The following is a 24,476-nucleotide window of genomic DNA, read 5'->3' on the forward strand; positions in this document are numbered from 1 at the left end:
AGAAGGGCAGAGGTTGGTAGACTTTGCTAAAAGTATGGAGGTGGCTGTAGTGAACACACTTTCAAAGAGGCAGGAACACAGGGTGACATATAAGAGTGGTGGCAGGAGCACACAAGTGGACTATATCTTATGTAGATGCTGTAATCTGATGGATAGCAGCGATTGTAAAGTAGTGGTAGGTAAGAGTGTAGCTAGACAGCATAGGATGGTGGTGTGTAAGATGACTGGTGGTAAAGAAGATGAAGAGAGTAAAGGCAGAGCAGAAGACAAAGTGGTGGAAGTTGGAAAAGGAATAGTGCTGTGTGGTTTTCAGGGAGGAGTTGAGACAAGTTTTAGGTGGTCAAGAAGGGCTTCCAGATGACTGGACTACTAAACTGCCAAAGTGATCAGGGAGACGGGTAGAAAGGTGCTAGGTGTGTCAGCTGGATAGAGAAAAGAAGACAAGGAGACTTGATGGTGGAATGAGGAAGTCCAGGAGAGTATCCAGAGGAAGAGGTTAGCTAGGAAGAACTGGGACAGTGAGAGGATTGAGGAAAGTAGACAGGAATATAGGGTGATGCAGCATGAGGTTAAGATAGAAGTAGCATATGAGGACATGTATGCAAGGTTAGATAGTAAAGTAGGTGAGAGGGATGTGTATCGGTGGGCGAGGCAGAGGGATAGAGATGGAAAGGATGTGCAGCAGGTTAGATTGATTAGAGATTGAAATGTGTTGACATGTGACAGGAGGGTGAGGGAAAGATGGAAGGAGTACTTTGAGGAACTGATGAATGAGGAATATGAGTTGTAGAGGCAAATATTGTTGACCAGGAAGTAGAAAGTATTAGCAAAGGTGAAGTTAGAAGAGCTTTGAAGAGGATGAAGGGAGGAAAGGCAGTTGGTCCTGATGACATACCAGTGGAGGTATGGAAGTGTCTAGGAGAAATGGCAGTAGTTTTTAACTTGGTTGTTCAACAAGGTTTTAGAGAGTGAGAGGATGCCTGAGGAATGGAGGAGAAGTGTTTTGGTGCCGATTTTTAAGAACAAGGGAGATGTGCGTTTCGGAAACTACAGAGGTATTAAGCTGATGAGCTATACAATGAAGTTGCGGGAAAGAGTAGTGGAAGCAAGGTTCCACTTGGTTTTAACTAGTTAATGTTCTTTAAAGCTGAAAACAGCAACAGCCAATGATGAATCATTAAACTGAAAAATAAATTCACATAGTTTATTTTTTTTCTTTTGGTATACAAACGAAAGGCACCCATTGATTTTGAACCCTCCACTGACTTTTTAATGTGGCAATTATATTTCTCAGAGAAAACAGTTCATTACAGGATATTAAACAAAAACAAATAAAACAGTACATATAAATAAAGGCAGACAAAATGGAAAAAAATTGGAAACAAAATACACTTTTCCTGCGTCAAGGCCTGACATCGAATTTATCTTACATTTTATAAATGACAAGAAGAAAATGATAATATTACCTTTATAAAATGCTGTGGGAAATGAAACATGAAGTGATGTGACAAAAATACCAATGATGCCTAATTTTACCCATCATAAAGAAAACTACAAAGATAAGTTGACTACTATACTATACATTGCAATATATTTTCCTTTATTTTACCCTATTTCAGGGTAAAAAATACTCTTGTGAGACCCTGAATACACAAAACTCATTTTCAAGATCACAATTCCACTCCCACATAAAAATACAGATTCTGACAGAAGCGCTGAAATGAAGGCAAGGATCATTTTTTTCATCAGTTCTTTAAACCGTCAATAGAAAAGTCGTAATAGTTCATTTATAATCCACACAGTTAGTAACGAGCCATCGAGTAACAAGCGTTTCCTGGTATTATATTAAGCTGTGCAAAGAGTTCAGCTGGTACGTAACTTGACATTAACTTATCAGAAGCACGAGAGACCATAAAAGCAGCCTTTAAAGCTCTTCTTTTCACTTGTCGTTTCGCATCATAAATCCTATTTATTTCAAACATGGAAAAATACTTGGTAGCAGACAATGTTAAATTACAGTGTTTTATCTTGTACAGAAATGGTTTACAAAACATACATCCGTTAGCTCTTTCACATTACTTCAACATTCAGACAGGTCACAGAATGAATCAGGTGAGGAACCGAAAGAAAAACACTTAATCCAGTTAAAAATGAACCGCCACCCTCTGATATGGAATCGAAGCGCTGAAGAAAATACAGACGCTATAAATTAGCGTACAGATTATACGCGAGTTATGTTGACATGTTCGGTTTTCTCCGAGTGATTTAGAGATTTACGCAAAAGATAACATGTTTATGTACAAAAGTCCATTACCTGAACACTAATAAGTTATGGCAGAGAATAAATCGCGCTTCATTTATGAAACTCGAGTAAAACAAAAGTGTAAATTGTTCGTTAAACATCAACGGGTTTACGAAACATCGACGTAAAACCGCTTTTCTCATGTTTATTAATGAGGCTCATTATTCATAAAAGGCAACAGGTTAAAGCATGTGAAAACCAGAGGCTTGTGTTTGCTAGCATTTTTTTAAGAAAACAGACAAGCCTGATTGACTTAAAGCGACTTAAAGATTGCTTACACAAAAACAAAAAGACCCCGACCTAAGGTCTACTAGCACAAATAAATGTATTACAAGATGACATGATATTGACTAAAGTATAGAGTGTGAGGAGGACACAAACATAAGGCCTGGGAATCAGACACTTAAGATGCTTATTTGGTGACACGTCAATTACGTGAAGAGAGTGAGAGAGATTGGAAAGAAGTAAGGCAAAAGAGATTAATCTAACAAAGACACCGGGCACATGATGAAGATAATTTTTGAATTGTAGGCACAGAGCTGAGACAAAGCTCTCTTTTTTTCCTCATTGTGCTTCGTTGATTACAGTTGGAAAGGGGCCATTGCCACCAACAAGTATGAGCAAGTGTGTAAACCATAATAATAATTAAGCGTCGCCCACAACCTGTTGCGTTCAGGAGGTGGAACAGGTACAGTAAGTGCTCAAAAGCGCTCGGCACGAACGCAGTCGCTCTCGTTGTGCTGAGAGAGCTTCTTAGACCTCGTGCCTTGAAAATTCATGCTTTCTACATAGCAGTTGAGAGCACTGGCACCCTGTGATGTTAAGGGCGCACTTGCGCAGGAGGGGAGGATAGCGGATACTATGCTTGCCCGTATGCTTGACCCTCAGAGTCCGGAGTGTCGCAAAGCAGAAGTGTGTGCATAGCCGTCGGGAGAGGGGGGAGGGCAGTGTGGGTGGATTCAGTATCTCATGGTGCTGGAGGCTCTGAAATAGGAGAGGAACTTGAAGCACAAGCTGACGACGAAGTACCAGATGTTTCTGGCCATCTGTGAACGGGCGATGAAGATGCGCCAAATCAGAACTACCAAGATGGTGTTGAAAGTATAGCGAATGTTCCGCAGCCTACAGGAAAAGAAAACAAAAAAAAAATCCATATATAATATCTTTTATAAATGATCAATATCATATTAGAGGAATCTCTACTTGAAATGTATATTTGATAAGTCGATAATTGTTATGGCTGATATTAAAATTCTATACTATTTTCTCATCCTCGAGTCATTTTGACCCGAAATAATTTTGAGTTATTATCAAAATCCAGAACAAACATTGGGGGTGGGGGGTTAGTTTTTTATTTTAGTTTTAAAATGAGGTTTTTTCAGTTTTTTCAAATAAAAATCAGTCACAATGCAGACCGCACAAAGAAATGAAGTGGTTAGATTTGTCCACATTTACAGTGCAGAACACCAAACTATTTAATTAATTGTTTGAAATTCTGAATTTAGGCATCAAAACATTACAATGTACAAAATTAAAAATAGTTATTTACTTTGGTATTTTACATTTTAGTTTCCAAATTTTTTTTCCCGAAGACTAAATGAGCATAAGGCCATGTTCAGACTGCCAGCAAAAAAAAGAGAAAGCTTTTTTGCATATCCAGATATGCAAATATCCAGTGACAGCAAAAAACACATGAAAAAAATCTCCAATACTGGCCATTAACCAACATGGAACCAGTATATGATGCACTGTTTAATCACAAACAAAAAACAACTAGAGTAAAATCGCCCTAAAGTAAGGCAAAGTTATGTAATTGTGCATCTAGGAACTTATTCGGAAATGTGTATCCATTAAACTATAAAAACAAAGTGAATAAACGTATCCACTTATACATGTACGTCTTCTTATGTGCTGGAAACCCGGCTACTGACATCTATTTGCAGTGATTTACAATAGGAGTTCAATGGGTGACAGACATTTGGCAATGTGACAAAGTTGAGCAGCTGTAAATGACATGTAAATTATAGTAGGCAACCTAGAGAACTTCAGTACTTACTTGTTCAAGTGTTTGCGTGCCGCTGGGAGTCCCGACAGCTCTTCATTGAGAACGTACTTCTTAGTGCCCATGCAGTAATTCTCCATGTATTCTGCCCAGTGTAACTGCCTGACGTCAAAGTTAAATACCTGAACAGAAAAAACATTTAACTCTTAAGAATTCAAGCATTGATAAAAGTCAGAGATGAACTTGAATGAACGTTTCATTCACAATATATAAGAGTACAGATACATTTTAACCATGATTCAGTCACAGATGAGACTCATTTAAGTGTGCCAAAGGCAGACTGTGAGTATTAATAGTACATATACACACACGCACCTTCTTGTCCTCAGCTCCCATCTGGTTCATGAGCATGGTGACGTTGTCCGTGTTCCACACCCACGAGTGGCTAGTGAAATACTCCAGCACCATCATGGCCTTGTGCAACCGAGTGATCGTCTTCATCATCCTGCGTCGCCACGGAAACAACGCAGGGAATGAGCGGGAGAAAAGGAGAGATGCATAGCTTCAGATGAGCATTGAAGGAGGCTGGAAGTGGAGTTTTTGTCTTTTTTCTCATTTAATCCCCGGAAGGGCATTCGATTAAATAAATGCAGATGGTGACAGACTACAAAAGTAGTTTGAAGAAACCACAGCTTGTAAATGACTGGAGCTGGCTTGTTAATAATAGCAGCAAAACTTTCAATTCTATGCAATGTTTAGGTTAAAAATGTTAAATTTAGGTTATTAGAGAAGCCCATTTCTGCCTTCAGAGTAAAAAAAAACTGGTCACTGTCAGATAAAGTTTAAATTATGAAATAGTCACATGGTTAGATCACAATTACAGTTGCAATTATAAGGTATTAAGTCACATTGTCAGATATAAATTCATAAGTACGAGGATTTTTTTTCTTTTCTTTTTTACTAGGAAGAAAAAAAACAGGCTTGCATAGGTTAGCTTTCCCAAATAGAGAGAAATTCAGTAAATAAAGTAAAAATGAAATAAAACAAAACAAAGCAGAAAATAAAACTAAAGCAAAAAAAATTATGGAGCCCTTAAAGGAACCTTTGCAAAAAAGAAAATAGACATATTATGGATGCTCGTGTTATAATTTTCAGTTTAATCTCTGTCATCTTACTATGAAGAAAATGAGAGCATGGATGTGCATGAATTAATAGATCTATTTGCTCAAAATGTCTTTCATTAGGGCAGTAACTCTAATATCGAGGCCTTATGTCCTCTTTAACATCCTCTGTGGTGGCCGAGAAACCGTGTGCATTATCCTATTTGCCAAGTTCGAGGGTCCATAAAAAAAGATTGGTACAGTAAAGAGTACTTAAAATTTGGCTTTCATTAGGACAGTACACAAAATTGACTCTGTGGTGGCTGAGAAACCACAACGTGTAATAGGCTGAAGGCACAATAGGTGGCTCAATGTGCACTGTCAATGTCATGCTAAATGTACTGGTTTGTAAAGAAAAAGAGAAAAAAAAGGGCGGTAAAGTGCAAATTTTATTTTTGCAAAGGTCCCTTTAGGAGCTCAGTAAGAAAAGAAATATAATTAAATAAAAAATATATCTATATAAATAAATGAATAAATACCCCTTAATTAGTCAAACACAATATAAAGATTTTCCTCGATCCATTCACCCTGTAGTTTATTTGATTCGGGTTAGATCCCACTGCAGCACTTTTGAACCACAAACCTCTGGCAAACACAACTGTGGATTCTCATTTCGTTTGGTTGAGCAAAGATCACACTGTTAAAGCATTGAAGGATCTTGGAGGGCACCTGGGCGAATTTATGTACTGGAGATTGTTTTTTCTTTTCCGTTTCTCTTTGTGTACCATCTATAAACTGTACCAGATGTAGACCAAATTGTATTAGGCTTTATCTGATAAAGCGCTGTGTAAGTTAAATGCAAATGTCCAGAAATGCCCAGTTTCCCATCAAGATCACTTGGATAGGGGATGAAAACATGCATCGTATTAGAACAGCAACTTTTAAAAATCAAATTCAAAACATTCTCCAGATACAAAACACACCACTCACTGCAATAAAAATTAGTTTTGCACGGATGGATCAAATATCCAGCTTCCATCTTAAGCCGCGTTTCCACAGCAGGAACTTTCTCCAGGAACTAGGGACTTTAGGGTGGTAATCCGGTTTGGTGTTTTGACCACAGGGTCTAAAATTAATTTCCGGGTACTCAAAGTCCCTGCTCGCGAGGTAGTACTTTTTCAAAGTTCATGAATTTTCGGGGGTGGGACTTGGGCGATGAACATGCTGATTGGTTGAGTGAGTCCATGCAGTATTTTGATTGGTTGACTCCACGCAGCATTTTATTCAAACCACCATTTTTAAAAGTCGGCTGCGGTGCGTGCACTAAGAGATGTTTGCTATTCGAATCAATTAAAAAATACAACCACTGGACCAACGACGAGGTTCAGGCTTTATTAAAGGGCTAGTTCACCCAAAAATGTAAATTATGTCATTAATGACTGAACCTGTGTTTGTTTTCAATCCTCAAATAAAGATTAGAACGGTTATGAATCAGAATTCATGATTCGGTTCGCTATATATAGAATTCGCTGATTAATTACCATTTACCAATTACCAAACAGAAAAACTCACGGACTAAATATAAAATATCTTAAACTGTGTTCCGAAGATTAATGGAGGTCTTACGGGTGTAGACCGACATTAGAGTGAGTCATAAAGACATACAATTTTAAAGACATAATTTTCATTTTTGGGTGAACTAACCCTTTAAGCTTATATGTGGAGGATGAAATCCAGTGAGAACTGGAAAGCAGCGTGCAGTCCTAATTTGCATATTCTTCACAGCACTTTAAATTCAACGGAAATGCAGACAACCATAGGCAGGTTTGAGTTCCTGGGACAAATTGTTCCGGGTAATTTCAGTGGAAACGCAGCTTCAAGCAAATTAAAAGGAAAAATCCTTGTTATTTTATTTTAGTGGATTAAACTAGGGGCTTTCAAACGTTTTAACGCCAAGGTGAGAAGGACCACCACTTTAATAGATACAGCCAACTGTATATTTAATAGTTTAATTCAACAGAATATTTATTTCACCTTTTTGTGAATTTTTACCAAAATATGTATAATTAAAAAAGTATTTATAAATTATTTTAATCATTTAAAAAATAAATATTTCCATAAAGTTTAACATTTGATAAAAAGTATAAAATATTTAAACATATTTATATGGTTAAAGATTACCTTAAAAAAAAAAACTTAAAGTAAAACGTTAAATATTCTTAGAGGGTCCTGAACCCTAGTTTGAAAACCCCCATCTTAAACCAATTCCCAGAGCAGCGAGTTTGGTACCTGGCCCCATTGCTTACTTATGAGTGCTGTTCTCTGATCAGTTTGGCTTATTTGACAGAAAACTATAATGTAAACCGTCCGTATCTGATCTGAGCGGAGCACTCCAACTTGCTTGGTGAGTAAAGGCTTTGTTGAGCAAAACATCATTCCCAGCTTCCACTATGTTTTTCATGTGCTACAAGAGCAGTCCGAAAGACCTCTCATGAAGACTTAATGGCATGGCTCAGAAGAAGAAAACAAACATAATAAATAATATAAAGATGGAATTATGGGATGGATCCATCTCCTTTTCCAAAAAAACAAACAAACCAAAAAAACGTGCAGGACTCCATGCACTTTAATGGTAGCCCGCCAACAGCGTTTGTCCGATGCCATGAAGTCGAGCAGACGGCCAGGCTGGGCGCCTCCTTCCCAGCCCGCCGGCCGGCCATGCCACACCACGCACCCAGCACCCAGTGGTGGAGGTGAGGGAGGGAAGGAGGAGGACAAAGGGGTGGAGAAGCGGGTACTGAAGACCTTACCGGGGCTTCTGACCCGTCAACATGAGAAACCCGTCATACAGCAGGGCAGGAAGGGTGTGACTCACTGTGGTCCAGTACTGATTGGTAAAAGGGTTGGACCGCAGGTTAACATTGGGGCGTCTGAAAGCCTGTTCTAAGGGGTTGGTCTTGAACGTCATGTTTATGCAGTACTCTGCGAAAAGGAATACAGGCATACAACATACGAGAGCATTTTAAACACAGAGCTACACACACACACGGCTAAGCACACACGTGGACGGGAAGCGTGCAGAACCCAGTCTCCGAGTGGGTTATGCATCCTTGCCCAAGACACGGAGAACGACACGTGATGGCTAGACCGAGCGTGGAGGAGGGAGCGTGGGGGAGGAAGCGGAGATGAAGCGGTCGGATTTACCTGGGCTCTCTTCCTGACATCCTGAGGAAGAGATCATATAGGAATGCTGGCGCCTTGTGGCTTACAGCAATCCAGTACTGATTGATAAGGTGATTGGTTGTGAGATTTACATTTGGCCGCCTGAAGGCCTGCTCGAGGGGGTTCCTCTTGAAAGTAGATGTAACATGGTACTCTAAGAGACAAAAACGGGTTCAACAGTAAACGGCACATGAGCGCATGACTTAGTTCAGGGTAATAATCCAACATTATGACCTTTTCTGGAGGTTTCTTCCCTTCTTAAGAATCACGGTTAATTAATTAGATATCATTTAATTAATATCATTTTTAAACTCATATTTTCATAATCCATTCATATTCTATAATACATCTTAGTAATTAGCCAGGGCTCAACAATAACGATGATGTAAGTGTTTCAGTCTAGTTAACAGAACTTTACATTTAAATGAATCACAAAAAGTAAAAATGTATTATATAAATAATACGAATATATTATATATGAAACACTAACAACATATATATATATATATATATATATATATATATATATATATATATATATATATATATATATATATATATATGTATATGTATATACACACACATACACATTTACCAATTTATTAATTGTAACTGCTTTAGTTTAGTCAAGTATTATCTTAATTTATGAAATATACAAATACATGTCTGGTACATTAATATAATATAATATAATATAATATAATATAATATAATATAATATAATATGATATAATATAATATATAATTTTTTCAGTTTGTTTGGGCTGTGAAAATTTGGGCAGGGAAACCATAAATCTGAACTACTTAGTCTAACTGAGCCAGCAGAAAAAAAATCTGTATTGTTGAGTCGTATGGATTGCTCCAACTGCAACACAATGCTGATTATGACTAAACATTCATTTGAATATTAACTAATTAATAAAGCGATGAAATGGTTCCAGTAGAAAATGTGAACAATATTCTGCATTACACTCCTGTACCATGGCTCATCTAATGTCTATAATATCTATTTAAATCTGTACATAGATATAAATATTTTCAGTCTCACTGAATGTCAGTCACTCATCACAGCGATCGACTGAGTCAAACCTGTCTTAGGAGATCACTAGAGACATTTTGTTGTAATAACAGCAACAACGGCATTGAAACATTCCAACAAATGCTTGGTTAAAAGAGTTGTCACTTAACCTAAACATGGTACACATATCTGACACAAAGGAGTTATCACTGAAGCTAGTACAGGGCTCCAGACTAACATTTGAGAGCAGTAGCTACTAAGGTCAAAAGATGGCAGTGCCAGCACCTGATATGTTAAAACTAGGGGAAAATGAATGTTAATTCAATTATAAAATTACAGTTGTTTTGCATTAATAAGCACATTTACTAATAATATTACATGCTTGTTTATTGTAAATCTAACAGTAAAGAACTGAGCTTGAATTGATATGTAGATAAAATTCACTTTATTAACATCAACAAATGGCTAATAAGTCAGTAAGTGCTCCTTCTCCGCTTTCTACTGTTTATAGTGGTAATTTCAGCGCTTGTTTGGCACAAAGTGATACTTAACCTACATCTTTAAACTTTTAGTTTTACTAATCACATTAAAAAATGGCATTAAAATTGGGCAATACTTAAGGCTTTGATGTGCTGGGAAAAGTGTGAAGCACTTGAGAAGTGCTTAAATTCCACTCTTAAAAGGTTGTATGAAACATGAAATGAAAATATATATATATATATATATATATATATATATATATATATATATATATATATATACACATACATACATACATAAATAAAAATATATACTTTTTTAATATATATATATATATATATATATATATATATATATATATATATATATATATATATATATATATATATATATATATATATATTCAACTATTTCTGCCACTATGCCATGGTTACAGTTAGTGTTACTACATTAAATACTGGTGAATGTTAGTGATTTGTGGATTAAAAAGCCTTCTATAACTTCGTCCATGGCACATTTCTCCTGGTTTTCACATCAGAGCTGTTTGATCTGATGTGGTTTATAACAGAATTCTGAACTGAATTTAAATGCTTCCCACTTGCATCGATGTTACTAATTCTGTGGTGAATTCAAATGCTTTCTCAGCGCTGTGTAGCAACACTGTCACCTACTTGAGATCGGCCCGTAAGTAAACCTGTTCTGATCTCTAATATTGGTCCAAGCTGATAAACTGTCCATGCAGCGCAGATCAAGCGAGTAGTGCGGTTTCGTTTCGTTCGCTGTTTGATGTTTCTTAAATGTAACAGAAGTGGCATCTGTTATCAGTTGGGCAATGGGGTGGTGGCACCAGTGTGAACTCTAACAAAATTGAGTTGCACCGGCAGGAAAAAAGGTTTTGGTTTGCAGTATGGAGCCCTGTAATATTAAATATACATTTCATTTTTGATAATCTTTGGTGTGTGTAATGCATAATCATCATGGTATTTACTAGTTATCAAGTTTATACATTCATACAAAAAGAACAACATATATGGCACATTTTGATTCATTATTCAGCTAAATTCTTGGTAAAAAATAAAAAGAAATTAATTTTGAAAATATTTTTTTTTGGATTGTATCTGTACCAGCAGTGTTAAAATATAATTTAACTGTCTCAAATAATGACATTTACAGAACTGTTACAACCTTATATAATTAAAGCTGCTGTACGTAACTTTTTTTGTGTTCAAGAATTTACAAAAACTATATAATGAGAATGTACCACATCAATCAATTTTCCAAACCGTGTTTTTGTCTTACCCAGAATAATTATGGTACGCTTATAATAAGTGTTTATATTGGGACTATTTCAGGTCAGACTGGTAGGTTCTGCTGCGGAGGAGCACAGTCGCTGTGTGACTCGCCCATTGACATGAAGCTCCGGCTGCAATGTTCTTCCGCAAGACAAAAGCAGTTCTGTTTATTAACCACCAGAGTGCAAAAAGTTACGGACTGCAGCTTTAACTGATTAATATGGATCAAATTTTACAAAAGCATTTAGTAATATAATACACTATAATCATAATAATAAAATATATAACATATTACATAATTTATATATTATATGATTAGGTATTACATAACATTATTTACATATTTAAGGACAACTCCGGGAAATGTTTACGTTTATCTTAATCGTTAGACCTGGTTGAGTACAGTCTATATTAAAAAAAAAAGAACTGGATTGGTACTTGCAACACACATCTTGTTGTCATGTAAGGGCCCTGTTCATGTTGCATTTTGTGTCTCTTAAGAGGCACAAAGACACCCTTTATGTTTATGCCTCCATAGCTGCCATTTTAGCTGAGTGGGGGCTCTGTTTTTTTCTTTCTATAGACTATACTCTCAAAGGTATAATCATCAAGACAAACTTAAAAATTCACCCGGAGTTGTCCTTTTAGTTAAATTTAATTTAATTTTTTAGCTATTTACATTTTTAAGTGAAAGAAATTAACTCATGCAATATGTATTTCCAAACGCTTAGATAATTTAACTTTATTAATGTAAATAATTAATGCATTACTTGAGACAACTAAATTATATTTGACATGTATATTTACATTTAGTAATAATGGACCTAGATTTACTTTGTCGTCATGTCACTTTTTTCCATAATTTTTCCCATGTGAAAAAACAACAATGTTAATATCATAAAACTGCATCACTACACCTATCATAATTAATCTACTAATTGTTATCATAACTCATTCCTCCCCACCCTACTTCACTTTAATGGAAACTTGAACATAAAAAGCATCAAGTCTCAATTTTAAATTCATGTTAAATCTGTTCCCATGCAAAATAATGATCCAGCTAACGCCTGTAAAATACACGTTCAAACATGACATGGTATTTCATGCTCGTTCAGTTCTTAGATTTGCAGTTGAGAGCATAAATGGAATGGGAAAATGAAGCACTTAAGGCCAATGTGGACACTTGAGTCATGCAGCGATTTGTTTGAAAAAGGTGATTCATACCAACTTCACCCCAGTGAAAAGGATTGATCCCGCCCGTCGTGCAGTTGTACACCAACATGCTTCTCGGCCTGCGATGGAGACAAACAAAAGTCAGAAAACTAACGGCATCTTTTCCGCGACTTTATTTTCCAGTGATCTGTGGGTGAGGGATTTAGTGTGCCTGTTGGTGTTTGTGTGATTGTCCGACCTGGCGTGCCTCTGGGAACCAGAATACCAGGCAGCGGCTAAAGTGGTGTTTATGACCACGTCGACTGGCACAAGGTCAGCGACAGCGCTATTTGAAGCTCTCATTGTTCGAAGAATCCCCTTCCCTGCCTGCACAACCAGAAAAAAACAAAACAGCTTTTAACATCAAGTGCCAATACAAATGCAGATACCACTGCAATTTAAATCTGCAATTGGATACTCACAGCGATGAATATCCCACTAGGCCCATTGAAATTATCAATCCAGCCCTTTGATATAGAAAAAAAAAAGAGTGGTGTTCAAAACCCAGGCAGTATTTCTTAATTAAGTGGGAGAATGGAAACGAGCATACTTACGGGGAATGGTTCCTTCCAGCTGGCTCCTACGATAGAGGGCCTGACGATGGCGATATTGAGGTTTCCACACTCCTGCTGGACGAGGTGCTCTGCCAAGGCTTTAGTGTACGTGTATGTGTTAGGCCGCTCGCCTAACAGCTTTGGTGTTATTAGAGAGACAAGTTTGTCGTCCATCCACCTGTCAGAGTCATACAAAACCAGGAAGTTGGGGGGAAAGCAAAAAAGGGTTGCATCTAGTTAATCGTTGCTTTTTGAACGCTTTTTATTGGCAACATCATTTCTTTTGTTCATAAGATTGCAGGATGTCCAAAGACAAGAAGAGCGTTTTGGAAAGACTTACTCAAGTGTGTCTATAAGCTTCTTGTAATCGACAGGTGGTGGATAGACCACCTCTTCAATAAGCTCTCGGTCACAGTGGGCGTAGGCTGTTGACACGTGGATAAACACCTCCAAATGCTTCATTCTGTGAGCCAAACTAACCATCTTCTGCGTGGCCAGCACATTTAACTGCATGGCATCTCTGCAGCAAAAGGGACAGAAAAAACAAATTCAAAACACTGAATGGCAGACATTGCAGAAGCGTAAAGATCCGACTACACTGATGTGAAGATAACCTGCTGCGATTTCTGTATAACCACCTGACCAAAAAATGTTATCTAATCATGATAAAATTTGCAATAACTGTAGTTTCAGTCTTTAAACTTACTGGGTTATCCAAATAAGCCAGTGTTAAGCAAATACCTACTGTGAATGCATATTCTCTGAGCGCTCTAAAATTAAGTTAGGTAAAGAATGCATTTGTGTCAGAAAAGTATAAACATGTGTTGAAATACATTACTAATGCAAAATATTCAAATATAATAATTATTATTAATAGTATCAATAATATTATTATAAAAGTGTATTATCATTATTATTAATACAATATTTTTTTCTAAATATCCAAATAAACGGTCTTAATTAGTAGTATAAACTATAATACTGATCTGCCAACATTGTTTGTTGCTATATGATAAATTAAAATAAGCTGATAACATCACCGTTTTCTCCAGAACGACTGTACAGCCGAATCAAATTTTGTTGCAATATTGTCACATTTTAACACTGTGAAGCTGCTTCGAAACAATCGTCTTTGTACTATATAAATAAAGCACTATATAAATAAAGTTGACGACTATTCTGGATTTTTCAGAAAATGATTATTATTATTATATTATTAGCAACAATAATAATGACTAATTATATATTATAATATTTTAGATACTCATTAATTATGAATACTATTACTAAATTATTTTTTAATATTAGTATTATTATAGTGCATCATTAATATTAAAATGATTATTATTACTATTATTGATATCGTTGTTAATAGTACATTTATTTTAGCATTAACAATAATTAAAATAGCAAAACAATATTTACTGTACTATTAATATTTATTATAATTAAATTTAACATAATACATTTAATGCATCATAATAATAATTATAATAATAGCAATAATAATAGAAAAAAAAAATCCAATAAAGCTGCATTCACATTACAAGCAACAAAATCCCATTCATTTTAATGGAGAGTGGGCGATTTTTGATGACACGAGTGACAGGGACCATTGGCAACTGTATTGGGCGTTGAGCGTCGTGACAAATTTGAGATTTATTCAACTACAATTTATGATACGTCTCCAAAGAGCACTCACTGTTTCTTGTTCATCTTTAATATTAGGAATTGAATGATTTCATTTCTATTTTGACTTTTCCTTCCAAATGTTTTTGTAGTGGCAACCAATAGTGGGAATGGCCTAGTTGCCTCCACCGCCAGCCACTGGAGCATGCAGAGAGAAAGTCACTGGTAGTGTAAATGCAGCATATATGCAATAATCTTGTAAATGAACGGCCAAACAGCATAAAAAGTTGTGTAAGAAAATGGTGTTGTGTAAACAGCTCATCAGTTGCTTCCTGTGCTGTAACCACCTAAATAATCAGAAGCATCTAAACTTGTGGCTGTAGATTTGTTCTGTCCTGTGGGCGGAGATTATGGCTTACTTCAGAGGCTCGTTGAAGCGGATGGTGGCAGCGCAGTGAAACACTATGTTAACGCAGCTTGTTAGGGTCTCCGCGTCTTCCGTGCTCAGATCTAGGTCTGGCTGTGTCAGGTCGCTGTTGACTGCCACGATCTTCTCTGCAAAATCAGGCTGCTCCTCCCGCAGTCTGTCAAAAAGCTGAAACATTTAAAGGCTCAAGATCACTTTCACTGTAATCACGTCACAGTCTAGTCAAGCACTACAGGAAACGCATATGAATTTCTGGCATGCGCAGCCGGTGAAACAATGCTATCAACATTACCAAGATATGGCCAGATGTAATGTGTAAAGAGTAAATAATGGCTGTGTATAGAGCAAATAGAGTGAAAGATAAAGACTTATCAATGCAATCTAGAGTGTTCAACACATCCTGAGAGTCCCTGCAAATCTACATGCGCTGCTTTCACACACACAGTGCATCTCTGGCTTAGTCATTAATCCATACATTTAAACAAAACCCAACAACCTTCTAGGCCTGCACTTACTCACCTTGGAGTTGATCATGTCGGCGATACGGGCACGGGGTGCCTGTCCGGCTTTGGACCGGACAAGCACATAGGCAGTTTTGACAGCGGGACAGGAGCGTAGCAGCTTCTCCAGAAGTACTTTCCCCATAAAGCCTGTGGCCCCTGTGATGAGAACATTTTTCCCCTCGTAGTACTCTGGAATGGTGACCATCCTGAGTGCACCTTCCCTCCTCTGTTACACCCCTGGAAAAGAAAAAGAGCAACATTGCGACATGTTATCACACTGCAAGTGCAAACACGCACACACTTTTCACAAACGATCTCACCCAAAAAGAGAACTGTAAAGAAGCTCAAATCCGTTGCTTCAGAAATCGTGACGTTTCGTCAGTCTGCGGTAAATATTTCCTGGAGGTCACTTCCTTCCTCTCCTGACATGATCTCAGTGAGTCCACAATTACTGGATGTCACTCAAGTCTTAACCGCTTGAGACTTTTAAAATATATGTGTAATGGTCACTTAAGAGGCGGTGTTGTATTACCATTCCGGACTGCAGCTGAGTCAATAAAAGTGCTCCTAAATGGCCTTTAGGTGTAGCGAACGAAAATTTGTTTAACGTATCACTAATTGATTGGACAAATTGAATGGCATAGTAAAATCACAACAAAATACACAGGTTTATTATTCTTATCTCTTGTCCACTGATAACAAGTCAATCCAGCTCATCCAAAGCAGATACTTGGTTAATATGTAATCAAATAATAGCTTAAGGTTAATTATTCACATTCACTACTGTTCAGAAGTTTATGGTCAGATTTCTTTGGAAAAATAGTAATGTTTTTATTCAGCAAATAAGCATTAAATTGATCAAAAGTGGCAGTAAACACATTTATAATGTTTCAAAAGGTTTCCATTCCAAATGCTGTTCTTTTGAACTTTCTATTTACAACATTGAAAAAACAACCATTTTCAATGCTGATGATAATAAATGTTTCTTGAGCAGCAAATTAGTATATTAGAATCATTTCGGAAGGATCACGTGACTGAAGACTTAAAATTCAGCTTTGCAATTCACATACTCTCATAAAAATACATATTTTTAATACATTTTCCACACACATCATTTAATTACTGTACATTAAAAATTACCGCAAATAACCGTACACATAATCCAGTGTTTATGAATTTAGGGCTGTTGTTTACTAAATTCCCTAATTTCCCCTAAATTCATAAATACTGGAAAATGAGTTGGCAAGCCTAAAAACACAAATGATAATTTTTTTTGGATGCAATCTAATCTGACTCAGTGCTTGACCAGAACTATTTTAAAGGGGGAGGGGTCTAATGCTATTTCATGCATTCTGACTTATTTACACTGCTGAGTTGGATTCTCATGCTAAACATGGCCAACATTTTAAAAAAAAAGAAAAAAGGAGTTGGACAAATAATGAGTATTTCTGTGCCAAAAAGTATGGCCCTGTATGAAGTCATAAAGTGCGAAATTCCTAGTATGGGTACTTCTCCCGGATGAGTGTGTGCACACATCAACCAGAGTGAGAGTAAGAGCATTTCCATGAATGAGCTTCGTTCGGGTTTACGGGAGCCTTCAGCAACGTTGTCATTTTGTTTTTAGACCACGAAATATCACTAAAGTGTGTTTTTGGTTAAGGAAAGACAACCTTGTTCAGCTTCCCAAATAACTGTTAAGGAAACAGTGGACGCAGTTTACGGAGCAGCAACGGATTTCTGCAGCTGTGTGTGTTTTGTTTTAGTGCATATAATGTCAACAACGCGAACGTATAGTGTACCAAAAGTTATCCAGGGATAATGCCATGAAGTATTGTATGTGTGTGTGTGATTGTGAGTCTTAAGCTCCGCCCACTGCACGTCTCCACAGCTGTTTTCGGAAAGAATCTGTATTAGAGATGTTACAAATAATCGATGATCAATTAATTGTCAATAATACATTTAATCATTAAAACGTGCCGATCATCAATTACAAAGGGTAATACGCGTACATGCTGCTCAACCGCGAAAACACGAGGAAGCTGAAGCGAGTGCGGAGTTATGCTTGGGACAATTTTACAGCTGGAGTTACACCTTCATCATGACGTTTTGTGTGTGCATTCACAGCCTTTTGCTTTGAGCAATTGCAAGTTGTAATATTGTGTTTATTTTGTGTAGGCTTATCTATATCTGATTTATCTCATGTATGCACTTGGTTAAAAATAATCAGAGCGGTAATAAAGCGTGCCGGTGATCTTCAGCGCATGCAGCTCCAACAGCACTGCACAACTAATAATGACTATGATTGGGATTGTCATATTACATAAGAAATATAAAGAGAGCAATATTGTAATACAACATAGTGAATTCTTTAGGTTTAGTTGCCTGATCAATCAATTTGTGTAAATTGACATCCCTAATCTGTATAAATATGATAAAACTAAAGACTCTTCGGAGATATGAAAGATGCAATTCTACTCTAAGTACTCAAGATTAACATGAAATTGACAGAAACTGTGTTATGTACCCTTTAAAGCTCACTTTAACATAATATACACCCAATAAATGCTGTTTCAATCTCAGCCTGCCAGTTCCTTCCCGATGTGTCCAGCCACATAACACGATCCTTTCCATAAACTTATCAGGCCACTCAGTATAACAAGTTCCCGCTGGCTTGTGGGAATTCTGGCCATGCGCTGTTTTGTTTGCTGCATAACACTGGTGCCAAGTTCCACAGCTGCATGCACCCCAGAGTCTGACACTGCATGGCAGCAAACCCTGGTTTCTTTCCAGACTTGCAGGGTGCAATCTGCATCAAAAAAGCCTCTTAAAATCATTTAGTGAAATGTATGGGTTAATTTGACGCACTTGCCTTAAGGGCAAGCAGCCAATCTAAAGCTAAATGAATGCCGGTTTAATTGTAGGGGTGAGGTGGATTATTCCAGAAGGCGAGACAAGACATTGTGCAGTGTGATTTCTCTCCAAGAGCCACTCAGCACTTCTGTGACTAAGGACAGAAAGCTGCCTCTGCACTGACACTGGCATTAAACAGCGTCCAACTGTCAGGGAGCAAGGCTAAAAAGAAAGTTCAGGGCAAAAGAAATCAGTCCCTATAGAGAGGCTGGCATTTTCTAACCCTGAAAGCTGATCACTCACTAGGCTTGTTACTGGTACATAGTGTTCGGCTCCACACCAATTACATTCCTTGCCCATCACAGCACAATCCTCACTGTCATTGTGCTTTTTTATAGAAATACAAGCCATTTAGAACAGGTGGACAATGGACACTACAAATATAAACACAGCTAGTCAGATTAATAGTTAGATTTCATTCATTACATAACTGACTGGACGATAGAGGATATGGTGCACAACAGATCCTGAGCTTTACTGACAAATATCTTGTAAAAATGTGTGATTAGTACGACCTAAACACAGAATATGTGTGAACGCGAATTCGAAAGCAAAAGTGAAACACTTTTAAATTCGCATTCACACGTCTTCAATAACCTGCATATAGATTGTAGCTCCCTGATGCCCACAACTTATAGGCCTATACCCAGTACGCGTGATTGCGAATTCAAAAGTAAAAGTGAAAAGCAAGACAAGGGACTCTATATACCGTTGTGTAAAAGAATTCCCTCGTTGTGTGTGTCACCCGAGAAAGAACGCAGATCTCACCGACTTTTTCCTACATTCTATATGGGAATATCTGACATGATCAAGTCCCATTTCAAGTACACCAGATGCAAATTGATCCTAGATCCCACATCCTCAGTTTGAATTATTTATTTATGCCGTGCACACGGGCACCTGAGGAATTGAACTACTGTAACAAGTAAGATGTATGTAAACAAATACCATCAACATAATGAATGTGGTCAGGAGTGTTTTAGCATAAAAGCTTTCTATTACGAGCCTAAATAAAAGTACTCAAGGCTAATGGGATAGATTATAATGTGCAATGTACAGTAAAACATTAGCCCAATAGACCTCAGTACGGAATCAAAGATGCAGGGACAGTAAATAAACTGGGTTTGTCACAAGACCGCACTGCCTGTGCGTCTTGTGATCCTTATTAAAATGACAAAGTGAGGATGTTCAGCCGCATAAAATGGCATACGTTACTGAAATACGAATTAACTATTTTAAAAGTAGGAAAAAAATCAGTGATAGACCGAATTTGTTCAAATAGGTTCTGTCATCTGAATCAGAGCAAATCTTTTAAGCGATCAAATGACTCGTTTACTTCCAAGAACTCATGTTTGCCTCTTACTCTCTCTGTTTTTGAATAACTGCTTTCTCTCTCCTTAAAGGCCATTACAAGAAAATAGTGTGTATGTGAATGAGCTGGACTTGCTGAATACACCTTTACTGAATAAGTCAGTGTTTTGAGTCTGACTCAGAGTGACTAGCCTACTTATAAACAAAGCAGAAGTACATTTCACATTTTCTTGTCAGTCTAAAACCATTTAAGTGAAAAATCTCGTATGTGAAAAAGATTCTAATGATCAAACAATAAGAAATGGGTAGGCTATAATTTAAAGCCACAATATGTCATTTTTAAAACACAGGCATAGCTTAATGACTTTGGATTTTGTAAAGCTTTAATAATGGCGCAGATTATACTGTTACTTCTTACGGTGATGCATATGCATGCTAGCCTGGATGCCAGCCGAACTTAGCCCCGCCCACAAGATTTTTAGGTTTTAGGTCGTGCAGTTCGGTCTGGCCTTGCGCCATAGAGGAGTAATTATCCCCGAACAGAAACTGTTCTGACCAATGATATCATCAGGGAGGCCTTTAGACGATGATGGACAAATGATCAACAGCAACGTAATCATGCACGTCATCAAAGGGGCTTGGATTATATTTTTTCCAATCCTAAACGGAGAGCTTGTTCTATATGCATTCACCTTTACAATTTCTCTCAGAAATGCTGATCATGTTGGGTAAGTACTCTGTGTATCATTAAATTATGTTATTTTTTCACAACACTGGCAAAGATCGTGTATTCCAGCCTGATACCAGCGCGCGTGCAGTCAGGGTTGCCAAGTTTTTACAACAAAACCCGCCAACTACTAGCCCTAAACAATAGCTTCTCGGGGGGTTCTCCGGGGGGAAAATGGCGTTTGGGGGGTAAAATGTGTTATTTTGGACTGGACTGCATTTATTTTGGCAAGGTTGCCTGCTAAAATTCGCACTCATGGGTCTATATATCACATAATAGTCGCTTCAACCCACGGATATAGAAAACAACCCGCGGGGAAACAAAACACGGACTTGGCAACACAGTGCAGTTGAACTATGTTGACATTTGACAATGCGTCGCTTCGTTGCTCTGATTGGTTGTAGGTCTGTCCAATTGATGTCTTTCCTGGTTCGGTTGAAACACGCCCCATAATCACAGCCCAATGGAGCAGTTTCAGACTCATATTCTGACTAGAACTGAGTATGACCACGTCAGGCTATATGCATGCAGCATAGACTGTAAAAAAAAAATATGGACAACGTAGTGTCCATGACATCACCCATAGGATTCTGAAGAGCAAATTTGAAGCGTAAAGTAGAAATGAGCCGGCTGTCGCCATCTTGGCAGCGCATAATGTCCGGATAACAGAAAATTGGCAAAGAGGTGGGACGTGGCTGGAGTGGAGCTGAGGTGACGCAATGACTAACCGACAGCAGACAAAAGGCTATACACCGGTCACTCAAAGTAGTCACACCCTAATTATGCAGAACTTTAAGGCTTTATATAATGTAAACGAAGGAGTTATAAAAAAAATTCACCCCCTCACAGTTGTCATGAAGGACAAAATTAGCCGTATAGACCAAAACCACAATTTGTACCAGGCTGTAAATGTTTTTTCCTATATTAGGTATGGTAAAACATTAGCCTAGAAATCTAGACGCACCCTAGCGGCAGCAAATTTAATTTGCCCGCAAGTGTCGTCTAGGAACTCTCAATACCCTTCTGAGCTGTGTTCCTTAAAAATCTGGACGGCCCAATCACATCATGTATAGAGTCGGCGGGCGGGGCCATAATGACGACGGCCAAGTTGCGTTTGCGTGCTTCTAGTAAACACAGAAACTGGCGAACAGCGGAGGTCTTTCGAATCAGCTCTGACCCGCACTCTGGAAGACTTGGAGTTAAGCTTTTCTCTGAGAAAAGAACAAAGAGCGGCACTGAAGTCATTCTTAAAAAGGGAAGATGTGTTCGGGTGTAGCGCTATCCTATCGCGTGCAGAGGGAGTTTGAAAGACAACTGTTTATCCCGCCCTTCGGATTGAGCCCTGTCTATGGTGAGTTTCCAGACCAAACATCTTGATGTGGGTCTGGCTTGTCAGGCTAGTAAAACATGGTACTCGTGGGAAAATTAAGAAAACAAGATTTAAACAATAAGATTAACTGTATTGAGATATAACAATGATTAGGTTTCTGTAAATTAATGTATCCAAACGGTTGCTCACCTGTCTAACATAAAATATTAAAGCCTCTTTGGTGTTTCCATGGTTTCTACAAAATAAAACTGAAAATCGAGGTTAACGGTAAGGTAAGTCACTGATAGGCGACGCACGGCCAATGGTCAAAAATGCTAATTTCTCTGGATTTAAACACTCTTGGAAACATCTGGAATAATGCAAGTAGGCATATACACAGTGTCAACCAAATATATAACATTGTTCTAGTGGTTTTTGGATATTTTTTTGTGCCAGTTTATCTTGAGAGCCAATTTCCATCACAACAAAAACAGGCTGAAGAATTATAGACTAGAGCTGATAAAATGCAGGAAAAAGATGCTTTAATACTCTTGTTTTTTTTTTTTTTTTTTGGAGTGTCTTAGTCATTTTGCAGAAATGCTAATTATAATAAAGGATTTGTTTTGTACATGAACGAATGTTATGTTTAAAAAAAAAAAAAAAGGAGTTGAGTAAATGACTCAACGACTCACTCATGAGGCAAGCTTTTGTCCCCACCTACAGGCATTACGCCGTAATGTGAATGAACGAATCAGCTGAAAAAATCTTTTGGAGAGCAGAATCAAAAGATTCGAATCACTGGGATGAATCACAATAATCCCCACACTACTGAGCATTGAGCGCGAGCCAAAATGACACATGCGTCACATTTCATGAGAAGCTCACGCGCCCCCAAAAATGTAACATTAAACCTCACAAACCGTGGTGTTTCTTTACTTATGTTAAAAGTGTTTGCAAAGCAAATGGGGAAATCCTAATGCATTTAAAGTCTTTGTAAATATTATTACATGGGCCTAATAGCAAACAATTAACAGGGGAATTCAATAGCCTACATATTTAATAAGTGTACAATATAAATAAAGAATACAGACGGCAATAAGTTTCATCCACATTGAAACAGACATCCACATTTTTTATACACCCATTTTATACAACTATGTGGAGGAAAAAAAACTCTTTATGGTCACCAATTTGAGAAGGAAACAAAACGTTACATCTTGATTTGATCAAATGTGTGCATTTAACCAAGACACAGCTTAAACATTACTTTCCAGATGTGCGTCTTTCAGGGAGGATTTCCTACTCACCCGGCGCAAAAAAAAACCGCATGCGAAAGTGTGCTAACGGCTAGCATTCACTATCTAAAAACGTGCAAACTCAATTTTGCTCTCAGGAAAAACGAGACAACAACAGATTTAACTGTGAGGCACGCGAGCGCTTACCTGTGATGTTTAATATTTTCCCCCCGCACTATTTTTGCGCGTTGATCCGAGGGCTCTAGTGCTCTATCCAGCAGTGATGGGGAAACGCAGTGATGTAGCTTAGCTTCGCTAGAGAGGAACTGTTCTGGGTTGCCAGATGACGCGTTTCAGAAGAGGACCGACGTCACAACCCACCACGCGCGAGGAATAACGTGCCTTCGTGATGATCCTATGTGCAAAAATGATTTTATCATTATTTATATTCGGTGTATATTCGCTGGTGAGAGTCTGACCTTTTCTGACTGGGAAGAGATCACAGTGTAACGGAGCTTATCTCCATCAGAGTAGGATATTTTCCATAATCCCTCAAGGGAGCATATGCTTTTTTAATGTTAGCCTACTATAAATCCAATAGCATTGCGCATAGGCGCATATGACAATCCTTAAACATGGCCACCGCTGTGAATAAATAAGACGTCAAAGTTTAGCTCCGCTCGATAACCTGAATGACAGTTTACAGGCTATAACCTATAGCCTACATTTCCACAGTGCACACCTCAAAAAACAGCACGACACAACCTGAAAAGGGAGCGAAACGTTCCTGGTTTGTACATTATATTTCACATTTTCTTTTCAGTCTGAACCATTTTCAGGTGACTCAAGAACAAAATGAGTCAGCATCCAGTGTAACTTTATAGGCTTATAGTAACATAGAATAGGCTACTGTGAGAAGATCGAGTTTTCTCTGAGTTCTCATGTAAGCTGTTCTATGATAGGAATCTCCATCAGCCAGTGAATTTCAGGTTTTTCTGGCTTCTCGTAACTGCTGTAGGCTACTGTGGTTTACTGATGGTTGCCAAGTAGCCTATCACGGCTCAACATATTCCAAAATATCACTGAACAAAACAGCTTTAGGCTACTTCCAAAACTGACTGTACAGGCTGAAGTAAATTTGCATGTAGCAATTGGGTGTTGGGTTTGAACAGCATATGAATCCTCGCTCACCTTGTCTTTGTTGATTTGTGGCCATGTTTGAATAAACTGCAACTTGTCAAGT

The 24,476-nt window shown here is 37.8% G+C and overlaps 1 protein-coding gene across 2 annotated transcripts; it reads right to left on the reverse strand.

Annotated features, from left to right (window-relative positions):
* Positions 1-1,190: 1,190 nt before the first annotated feature.
* Positions 1,191-23,858, reverse strand: far1 (fatty acyl CoA reductase 1). 2 transcript variants are annotated; one of them, XM_067437141.1, is made up of 12 exons: positions 23,441-23,858; positions 15,758-15,978; positions 15,231-15,406; positions 13,523-13,702; positions 13,183-13,360; positions 13,051-13,095; positions 12,828-12,955; positions 12,641-12,708; positions 8,215-8,386; positions 4,680-4,809; positions 4,359-4,486; positions 1,191-3,424 (listed from the first exon to the last, which is right to left on the reverse strand). In XM_067437141.1, the coding sequence occupies exons 2-12, from the start codon at positions 15,944-15,946 to the stop codon at positions 3,262-3,264; spliced, it is 1,557 nt and encodes a 518-aa protein (XP_067293242.1). In that variant the 5' UTR covers positions 15,947-15,978; positions 23,441-23,858; the 3' UTR covers positions 1,191-3,261. The 2 variants fall into 2 exon arrangements, with proteins under 2 accessions (XP_067293242.1, XP_067293241.1); XM_067437140.1 differs by lacking the exon at positions 8,215-8,386 and adding an exon at positions 8,609-8,780 and having other exon boundaries at positions 23,441-23,850.
* Between the last annotated feature and the right edge of the window lie 618 nt (positions 23,859-24,476).

The sequence above is a fragment of the Pseudorasbora parva genome, chromosome 25 (assembly GCF_024679245.1).
Source record: "Pseudorasbora parva isolate DD20220531a chromosome 25, ASM2467924v1, whole genome shotgun sequence".
Taxonomy (NCBI): domain Eukaryota; kingdom Metazoa; phylum Chordata; class Actinopteri; order Cypriniformes; family Gobionidae; genus Pseudorasbora; species Pseudorasbora parva.

Coding starts and splice junctions, on each gene's coding strand:
- far1 (XM_067437141.1), bottom strand. CDS start 15,946: ATGGTCACCATTCCAGAGTACTACGAGGGGAAAAATGTTCTCATCACA. Junction 15,407..15,757: donor CCGACATGATCAACTCCAAG/GTGAGTAAGTGC, acceptor TAAATGTTTCAG/CTTTTTGACAGACTGCGGGA. Junction 8,387..12,640: donor TTTTCACTGGGGTGAAGTTG/GTATGAATCACC, acceptor TCCTTTTCGCAG/AGTACTGCATAAACATGACG.